The sequence below is a fragment of the Camelus ferus genome, chromosome 18, assembly GCF_009834535.1.
Source record: "Camelus ferus isolate YT-003-E chromosome 18, BCGSAC_Cfer_1.0, whole genome shotgun sequence".
NCBI lineage: Eukaryota > Metazoa > Chordata > Mammalia > Artiodactyla > Camelidae > Camelus > Camelus ferus.
The window spans coordinates 19,134,566-19,145,118 of record NC_045713.1 but is presented as its reverse complement, the minus strand read 5'-3'; the positions used below and the strand labels follow the sequence as shown (position 1 = coordinate 19,145,118).

Genomic DNA, 10,553 nt, shown 5'->3' with positions numbered 1-10,553 from the left:
GAAGCAGAGGAAATTCCCTTATACCCACTAAGAAACCACAGAAACATATGCACCAAAACACATGCAAAAAAAAAAAAAAAAAAAAGCGTACCTCTACACACCTATGCAAAATTAGAAACTCCCTTCCCAGACTCATAACCAAATACAAACACTAGCCAACAATGCTCTCATTGGTTCATGCAGACATAGGCAGGCAGAAAGGTGCACCCAAAAAGCCACACAAAGAGAGATGACAAAATAACACACACCACAGGCTGCAGCTGCTGTACTTTGTTTATTGTCACCGTCATCCAGGGAGCTTTGGTTTCTTCGGCATCTTTCTTTTTTGGGGGTGGGAACTTCATGATTCTTCCTCTCTCTATTCTCTGCCTCTTGCTCCCCATCTTTTCCTTTTTCTAGGGCCGGGGGTGCTTCCTCGGTGGCCCATTTGAGCCTCAGTCAGGTAGGGTAAGGCCTGGGGGTCGGGGGGCCAGCAGGCCTGGATCCTGCCCCCAGGTGTTGATTCCACGGTCCTGTCTCCATCGCTGTGGGGTGTCCATGCTCTGGCCTCATCTGGGGGAAGGGAAACAGGTGGTGAAAACATGGGAGGCCTGGGTTCTAACTCTGCCTCTCCTGCTTTCCTGCTCTGTGACTCCAGAGAAGGACCCTACCCTCTCTGGGCCTCAGTTTCCCACTCTGTAAACCAAATTTCACTCCAGTTGAAGAGAGTCAGTTTCCCTCTTTGCTCTTGTCACTGGGAAACTCAGAGTCAAATGAATGTCTCATTTTATTCTCTGTTGAGACCACAATTCTTGGATCCCTCCTCCCTGCCCAACCTTGCACATTCAGGCCTGTCCTTTCCAGGCAGAGGGAACTCTATTGGTGCTTGGGTCCCCCCGACTCCTTACCTTGTTCTGTCTCAGCGCCTGTGCCCCTCGCTTCTTCCGCTCTGTGTTCTGGAGCTTGGTCACCAGTTTCCTCTCGTGCCCACCAGGGCTGGGGCGGTTGGTGTTGGCAGCAGCTTCTCTCTTGGTGCGACCTTTCCGGCCTCCCACCCCTGGGAACGGAGGCAGGAGTCTGAGGTGAGGTGGGCAGACGGGTGCTGCCCCAAAGGACAGGCAGGGGGCCCAGAGTGCAGGGGTGGAAAGAGCTTGGGTTAAAGTAGGGAAGTGGAGAGGGGTTTGTCACCACATAGCTTTAGGGCAGCCATTGTCCATGTTTCCTCATCTATGTGAAGGACCCCTCGATTGACTGTTGTTGCTCCAATGTTCTATGAGTGTCTGAAGTCCCAGGGTTGAGTAGGACAGGTGCTCAGTGGATGAGGGGCTAGAAGAGGGTGACTTGAGGGGTCAAGGGAACAGGCTGGAGAAAGATGATGTGTGGGCAGGAACCCAAGGATGGATCCTAGTTTGGGGAGTGGGGTCAGACTGTTTGTGAGGGTGAGCATTGGAAGTGGAAGAACCAGGAATGTGGCAGGGCCAGGCCTTACCCAGGCAAGAATGAGCCAGGCTGTAGAGGTCATATTCGTCCAGGCTGGGTTCTTCGTCCTCTGGGCCCAGGGACTGCCTGGACGGGCTGGCTGCTCGCGGGAAGGTGGCCATAATGTCTAACTTACTCTTGTGTGAGCTCTCTCTCTCTCTCTTCTAAAACTTTGTTTGTGTCTGATTTCCTGACACCTCCCAGTTCACTGGCCCCAACTTATAAAGCCACGTCTCCTCCTCCAGCCCACAGTCTGGCTCCAGCCCCTCAGGCCTTGTCTGATGCAATCTGGTCTTTTCCCAGAACCCAGCCCAGTGAACATCAGTCACGAGAGGGGAAAAGAGTGGGTCCCGAGAGTCCCAGCCCCCCTTGACTCCTCCCTCTCACTGGGGCTCGCCCAGCTGGGTATTTTTCCACAGAGGAGATCCCCGCCCCTTTTGGGGAGGAGGTAAGAGGCAGGGTCTGGGCATAAACAGTCCTTAGGATCATTGCCAGCAGGGAACTGAGGGCCTCACCTGACTGACTCCTTCCTATCCATCTCCTGTCCTCTGCTGCCCGTGTGCCCCTCCTGGGCTGAGGATCATGGCCACACAGCTCACCACCCCCATCCTAGAATTTCTGGACTTCTGGCTCAGATTCAGGGATACGACGGCAGAACATGGAGTGAAGAATGATCAGGGGGAGAGGATATCAACACACTATGTGTCATGTCATTGGTTCTCACACCAATCACACACAACACCCTTTTTTTTATAAGAGACACATTGGAAAGCCCCCTTAACATCCTGGGCTGGGGGTCCCTAGGTAATCTCCTTCTCCTGAGAGGGAGGTTAGCAGAATGCTTAAGAGTGTAGATTCTGAAACCAAATGCCCTGAATTCAAACCTCTGATCCATTACTTCCTGTGTGACCCTAGATAAGTCACTCTACCTCTTTGTACCTTAATTCTCTCCTCTGTAAAATGAGGATGATAATAATTCTATCTCCCTCATAGAGTTGAGGAGAGGATCAAATGAGATAACCCACTTGCAACAGTGCATGCTATAGTGTAAGCTGCACTATGTAAGTTAATGACACATGTGTATGTAAGTTTCTAAACAACTCAATATAATGCCCTCCTTGTAATGTAAAGAGACAGAAAAAGAAATTAATTTAAAATAAAATAATATGTATTTCAAATCCTGGACATACTGAGGTAGAAGATACAATGAAGTAAACGGATATTTATATTTATTTAACATGCATTAAAGGGAAAGGAATTCAGATAAGAAACACATGCAAGTGGAATTTTCCACTCTTGCCTAAAGTCTCTGACTATGTGGGTCACGTTGACACAGTGTGGTCACACTTGGGTTGCCCACTCATGCTTTAGCTGAGGTTTGTGTCCAGGCTCCCAGCACCCCTGTGGTTGTCAGAGGGCAGAGAAGGAGGCAGACACAACAGTCCGCTTTTGTTTTTTTAAACACTGTGGTTTCCAGTGCAAGGGGACCGTCTCAGCTCAAGACAGGTATGAATTCTCTGCTCACAGTCCTACTTTGCTGTGAGCCTACTGAAACCCTCCGTCTCAATGTCACCTAAAAGTGATCCTTCCCCTAAACCCTGTAATAACCCAGTCTTGTCCTCTGTTGAACAAGAAGCAGCACTTCTGCTTGCTTTTCTCCCTCGTCTGAGCCAGAATTAAATTTAGCTTCTGTTTTCCAGACTTGGGTCATCTGTGAGTTTAACACCCAGGAAATGAAAGTGAAGACAGGAGGACACTTGAATAAATACAGAGTTGGGATGATAATAACAGACCAGATAATAAGAGAAGGAAGACAATAATCTTAACATAAACAAAGATAACAAACACACCAAGACAGATTAAGGTGGAGGAAATTAGGAAATCCGGGGTTCTTGTAAAGTGGTGGACTTTATCACCAAGTGTAGTAGCAAAATAATTCCTTCTATCATGACATGAGATGGGGTAGGATCTAAGCTCGGGTCATTGTAAATAAGTGCTTTTTGTTTTTAGCTCATAAATGTCTAGCAGGACAGTCAGATGTCGTGCAGGATGTGGGATAATTCAGCGTACAACTGACTAGTGTCATGGTGACTACGAAGACCACGCCCACAAATCCCCAGCGGGACCTCTGTCACTCATTCACCTCTGCCACCAGGGCTTCCGGTGACCAGCTGAGCCCACTTCTGAAGCCCACTTCTGAGCTTCAGTCTGCTCATCTGTAAAGGGAGAATGGCCACAGCACCTGGCGTGTGAAAGGGCTTCTTCCAGAGCCCGGCCCTGGGCGTACTGCGATTTATCCCATTCTTCAAAGAAGGAAAACCGAGGCTCAGAGAGCGACTTGCTCAAGGTCACACGGCTGGAGAGTGCTGAAGGATTCCTTCCACGGTCTACCTGACGGCAGTTCCAGGGCTCCTTCTAAGTCAGCACAGCTGACCAAACAGTGGCAAAGGTTTGGCAGCCATGTGTATGGAAGCATCTGTCCAGGATTCCTCCTTCCTCCCTTCCTGCCAAGCAGTGCTGGCTTTGAAGCAGACCAGGCGCTGAGGATGTCCCGGACTACACACCCTGCCCCCGGGGAAGCTCTGAGCAATGGGGGAGGTGGGTCTCTAGCAGATTTTGTGCACATTCCTATCCCCCAAACCACGCATACCCTCAGGACATGACCCTGATTTCATTTTGCTTTCTCCATAGCATTCAGTTATTACTAACCAAAAATATCTTTTTTATTTGTTGACTTCTCTATGATTTGTCCCCACCAGAACGCAATTGTTGATTTGGCTTTGTTTAGTCAGCAGTTAAAGGAGTAGGCTCTGCAGCGGGCAGACTGGGTCCAATGCTTGGTTCTACCAGCTGTGTGCTTTTGGACAAGTCATTTAGCCTCTCTGTGCCTCAGTTTCCTCATTTGTAAAATGAGTTTAATGATAGTACCTACCTAGGAGGATTATTGTGAGGATTAAAGGACCAATTCTTATAAAGGCTTAGCACAGTACCTAGAACATGGTGAGTGTTCAGTCATTGTTAGCTGTTGTTATCATTATTTCTGAGGACAGGAATCTTGTCTATCTTATTGTGGTTTTACCCCTGATGCCTGCCATACAGTCGGTGCTCAGTAAATGACTAGTTGGCTACAGAGAGCTGTGCTGAGATGGCTAGTTGCTTTTTCAGCTTCCAGATGCTCTGTTCTGAGGGAACTGAGAAGCCCAGTCCTAGTTCCACAGAGGACTGTGAAGACAAGTGTCCTTCCCTTATGGAGCTGGGAAAGAAGGTCTCCCTGGCCTTGATCGTGCATGCGTTGGAGGAATGAAGCCTAGACCCTGGGGGGAGGGGCAGAGGGAGGGGACTTTTGGGAACCCATCAGTTGGACCTGTAGGGCTGAAAAGATGACTCAGCGGGAAAAGTCAAAAGGTGTGTTGTCCATCCTCTAGCCTCCAGGTATGATTAGGCCATTAACCATATGCCAGCGTCCAGGAAGTTTATTTTCTTTCTGCTTAAACTATGCCTTCGTGACATTCCAGGAGATTGCCAGGCATGCCTATTACATCCCAGTATGATCAGCCTAGAGTGAACACAGGGAGTTGGGGGATCTCTCAGGAGGGTACTCAGGGGATGGGGGTGGGGAAAGAATCAAGGCAGACTTCCTGGAGGCAATGAAGCATGAATAAGAATGACTGTGAGAAAGATAACAAGACATGCCCAATTCCAGAAGTTAAACCATCCAAGTTAGGAAAGCCTGGGTAGCCTGAGGGATGTGCAGAAGTCTGGCTCAAAGATCAGGAGCTTCCCTTGAAGGCAGGACATGTGGTCAAGGTGGGTTGGTGACATCACTGTAAACCAAGGAGACTCAAGAAGCTTCAATGAGGTGAAACAAGATATGTCTGTATGACCTTATAGCCCCAGTCCAGAGAATCCCTCAAACTTGGGTGCTGTGTTTGGAGTCATTTTTGGCTGTGTAAAAATATCATCTTGAATATAAAGGGATGCAATATTGATAAGAATGTTAAATGCACATACCCCCGAGGAGTCTGCTCCCAGCCTTGTTTATAGTCGCGAAAAACAGGAAACAACCTAAGTGTCCATCAGTAGTTGACTGATCAACATCTTTCTGTGAAATACCCTGTAGCCATTAAAAAGAATAAGCTATATCTCTAGCTCTGATGAGAAAGTTGTCCGTAATAGACTATTAAATGAAAAAAAAGTAGGTTACAGAACACGAGGTATACTATAATCTAATTTCTTTGCATTACATTTATTGAAATAATATAAATAACAGTGAGCAATTGTTTTCAGCATAATGTAGGTGTCACACATTTCTCCTGGTAACCAAAGAAGATACATAGCCAGATAAAACAACAGTAGAAGATGCTCGAATGAGAAATCCTATTACTGGAAGTCTCCCTAGAGATCAGCAAATCCAACCCCATTTAACAGATGAGGAAGTAAGGACCGGAGAGGCTAATGTTCTCCACTCTACAAATGTTTAGGGCATTAACCATATGCCAGGTACTTGCTTAGTGCTGGGATATAAAAGTAAGCAGAACATGGTACCCGACACTCAGCAGACTCATAGACAGGCTAGTATCCAGCATGTTACCACACAGTGTAATAAGTAATGTGAGAAAAGCACATTCAAACGTTGGTGCCCCCAATCCAGGTTTGTGAGTAACTCCCAGAGAAGGTCCTGTGTTAGCTGACCTGGAAAGGATGAACAGAAGTCAGATAGACCAGGAGGTCATGGAACAGTGTCCCAGGAAGGTCAAAAGGGGGAAAGTGTAGTGCATTTAGTTAACCAAAGGAGTTGGAGTACAGGGGAACTTTAGTCTTGGATTTAAGAGACATTAGTCTCCCGTCTCCCAGTTCAGTGCTATTTTTTAAATACTACCTGTCTCTCTAGCTCTATTGACGAGTCTATAATCATTCAGCACATCTATCCATTTTTCTTGCATAGAAAAAAGAAAACATGCATGGTTCATGCTTACCCAAGTATAGATATTAAGATTTTCTAAACCCTGTTGCTGAAAGTGTCTTTTTAGAGGAATAAACACTTTATAGGATAGACTTTCATTTAAGCTAAAATTTTTATGTCAATCAGGTCGTGCCATAGAACTCAACTCTGGAAGGGACTTTTAAAGGGTCATATTGTCAGTGGCAGGAGGCCGGTAGTGGCAGGAGGCAGTAGGCAGCCTGTCACTCTAGTAAAAGGGTCATTGTCTATAAACTGACCCCAGTCATCTACTGTTTATTATCACCATCAATTCTCAACAATGTCAGTAATAAAATGTCTCCACACACAGCTAACTGCTCCCACAGATTCCTTTCCCCTTAGTACGATAGGGCATTCAGTATACACCTACACATGCATAAAGAATAGGACCAAACAGACTTTAGAAATAGCAGAAGTATCCAGATTAGCCATCTATTCTGCTCATATTACAATATATTCTCCATTCAATTTCCTTTAGTGGGAGAGGGTATAGTTCAGTGGTCGAATGCGTGCTTAGCATGCATGAGTTCCTGGGTTCAATCCCCAGTACCCCGTTATAAATAAATAAATAAATAAATAAATAAATAAATAAATAAACCTAATTACCCCCCCAATTTCCTTTTGTAAACAAGCCCGAGTAGTCAAAAGCACATATGTACAAAAATCACAATAATGTTTATCTTCCTAAAATTATGGTATTTAGCCTCAGTGAAGAATCTCATCTCCTCAACCTCAAATCCATTTTCAGCTGCGGCCACGGGCATCTGATGTCAGATGCTGTCACGCCCATAACAACAGGCTCACCTGGAGCAGTCCTCACACACCTTCTCCGCCGGACACCTCAGCAGGTGCTCCATGGAGTAAACACCAAGAGGTCTTTAATGTCTAGCTGTTATGTTGAAAAACCAAACGGACAATGTCACACTGTCATTTTTGGTGGTTTCCTGGACAGGATAACAATCTGTGACTGTATAAATCCAGGTTTCCTATGGTCTAGCTGACTTTTTGTTGGACCACATCTGGGCAGTGATGTGCTCCCCAGGCCTCCTGTGGAATACTGGTCTTCAAACGTGGAGTTCTGAGGAAAGGCAAGAGGACCCGGGAGGTCCATCAGGGTGATTTTGAATGCTGCTTGGTGGCTTGTTAACCTCAGACATCACTCCATCCTTCCAGAGAAAAATCTGTTCAAATAATCTCTTGCTGGGGATGACCAGTGCCCTGCAGATTGAGCAGGTGGTGGAGAGTCAGACACAGCTGTGGAGCCCGCTGCTCTGTTGGGGCAGAACCCAGTGCCCCTCCCACCACTGAGTGCCTCCTTGGGGTGCCCACCATCCCCCCTCACCCACTTCCCCACTCCCCCATCTCAAGGGCAAGCCTGAGCCTAAGGGGTTGCTGCACAAGCACATCTATAATCCTATTCCTGTAAGAAAAATTATTTTAGTTATTACTAAAAGGGGGGGTGGCAATGGGATGTGTACCAAACTCTCCATAGTGGTTATATTCTCCACTGGGAAAATTTTTACTTTCTCCATTATAGGTTGTAGATCTCTGCAATGTTTGACTTTTTCATAGTGTATACCTATTTTAGAAGGAGGAGAGGAAGAGGAAATTTTTAAGAATTAATTTATTTTATCACCTTCCTCTACTGGATTCCATGCATACTATGCCACCTTCTGGTCACTATACGGCTTCTTTTGTCTGTGTCAAGGACAGAACACCATTAAATGTGAATGCGGGAGTTAAGAGTTTCTCCCACCTGCCTGCCATGGGAGGTCCGGTTGAAGGGAGAGCTTTTTGATTTGCTCAGGTGGGTGATGGCTGGGCATGAACAGGGACAAGCTGAGAGATCGGGGGCTGGCTTTACACAGAAGGTGCCTGAAGCCGCCATGTAAAAAGTCAGTTCTGAAGGGGAAGAAAGCAGAGAGGAGAGAGAGACGTGAGCACTACCCTCAACAGTGGAACTCTGTGTTAAGGGAGGAATTTGTAAAGGGATTGTTAGGAAAGTATCCTATGTAACTCTCTCCACATGTCCTCAAGAGACCTTCAGTGAAGATTGCTGTGACTTTTCAAGGCCCTGTGGGAAAGCATTTCAGATGCAATGAGACTTAAGGATAGACTAGGAAGGCCCAGATTTCTTTGCCATGCTGTAGCTTTCTCACAGGAAGGGCCTGTCCTGCCCAGAAAAAGGAGTGTTCTATCAGCTCCACAGTTCTAACTCCCTGTGTGATTCAATGGGCTCCTGGTTTAGACCTCAGTCTCTTGTGAATTGCATCAGTATGAGTCAGTCTATTCTGAAAGGTTGCTGAAAAAATGGAATTTCTGGTCCTGCAGGGCCAAATTCTATAGCAATCACCCCTATCAATATGCTGCTCCCTCAATGGCCCTCCCTGAGCAGAGATAACATCTTCCTTTACTCTTTGATCTAACAAATATTTAATATTATGTGCCAGGCACTAGGCTAAGTGCTAAAGATACACAGATGAGCATAAATAGATAGGAGCCCTGCCTTCATGGAATTTGTCACCTAAGGGGTGAAGGGTAGGACAGACATGAATCCGGTTATGTCACAAACATGTAAAATTGTGATGTTTGTGCTACTGTCATAATTACAGGAGGTCTGCATGGTGCTTTGAGAGATTATAGCAGAGGGATTTGACCTAGCCAGGAAGATCCGAAGATGAATAGGAGATATGGAAGTAAAGAGAGGAGGGAAATGCACTCCAGGAAGGCTTTGTAGAGGCCTTGTGGGAGGAGGGACATGGCAGGGATGAGAGACATAAAGAAGACAAGGAGGCTGAAGTGGAGGGAGAGGTGGAGTGGGTTGGACGAGGCGGGGTGGGGCAGGAGATGGGGGTGCCAGGGCATTTGCACTTTAAGAAGCTCACCCTGGCCAGAATGGATGAGGAGAGGCAATTTAAGAGACAATGGATGAGGGACCTGTTGTTCACAAGGTCCCTATAGCACAGAGAACTATATTCAATATCTTGTAACAGCCTATAATGAAAAAGGATATGAAAAGGAATATATATATAATATATAATATATATATATATAACTGAATCACTACGCTGTACACCAGAATTTAATACAACATTGTAAATCGGCTATACATCAATTAAAAAAAAAAGTCTATTGCTCAATCCAGGAAAATCCTCGCACAGGCCACAAGGGGACGCCCATGAGGTTGTTCACTGTGGCATTGTCTGTGGGAGCCAGTAGTTAAGAGGCAATTTAGAGCTCCAGCACCATAGATCTGAAGAACTAAAATGTGGGTACCCACTAAGAAATATTGCACAGTTGTTCTAAGTCACAGTCTAGGTGTATACCCAACAAGGTTAGGTCTTCAAAGTATGATGCTGAGTGGAAAAGTAAGAAATAGAATGAGATTTATAGCACAATACCATTTAGGTAAATTAAAACTGCATACTAAACAAGACACATGTCTTACAAAGACACTCCCACACAGGTTGGTGACACAGACTGGAGAAGCGTGGAGGAGTGGATAAAATAGATAAAAGGCTATAAATACATAAAACAAAAGAGAGGCTATGCAGAGCCCAATGATGATGACGTACCATAAAGTGAGAAATGAGTAACTCAACTTTTGCATCTGGGATTTTGAAAAAATAAATAAATAAAAGCTTCTGTAGTTGTTTAGGCAAGAACAGAGGCACTCTGGACTAGGGTGGATGTGGTGGAGATGAAAAGTGGGTGGACTGTTTGTAAAGCATTTCAGCAGTGCCTGATAACATAGTAAGTCCCCAGCAAACATGAGCTGTTATTATTTTTACATTGCAGATACTTAGTGATGGATTGAATATGGGAGGGGAGGGAAAGGGTGAAGTTAATCCCAGCTGCTGGCTCGGGCCATTGTTGCCAAGTGGGAGGGGGAAAATGAAAACCGAGGACAGATGATTCTTTTGAAAAATTTGGATGCGAAGGGGATGACAGAACTATCTCTTACATATGGGCAACACTCTAAAACACTTTAAAATTTAAGCAAGTGATACACGTTAAGGGATACATGTCTATTGTAGGAAACAGAAATTAAAGATAAATTCAAACAAACAATTGTGAGCTCCACCCAAACCTCCCCTGGGGAGCAACTAAAGTT

At 45.7% G+C, this 10,553-nt stretch overlaps 1 protein-coding gene across 1 annotated transcript; it reads right to left on the bottom strand.

The window, feature by feature from the left end:
• Positions 1-255: 255 nt before the first annotated feature.
• Positions 256-1,767, bottom strand: NUPR1 (nuclear protein 1, transcriptional regulator). Its single transcript, XM_032460535.1, has 3 exons — positions 1,469-1,767; positions 888-1,036; positions 256-552 (listed from the first exon to the last, which is right to left on the bottom strand). Exons 1-3 carry the CDS (start codon positions 1,578-1,580, stop codon positions 439-441), a joined length of 375 nt encoding a protein of 124 aa, XP_032316426.1. The 5' UTR covers positions 1,581-1,767; the 3' UTR covers positions 256-438.
• Positions 1,768-10,553: the final 8,786 nt, after the last annotated feature.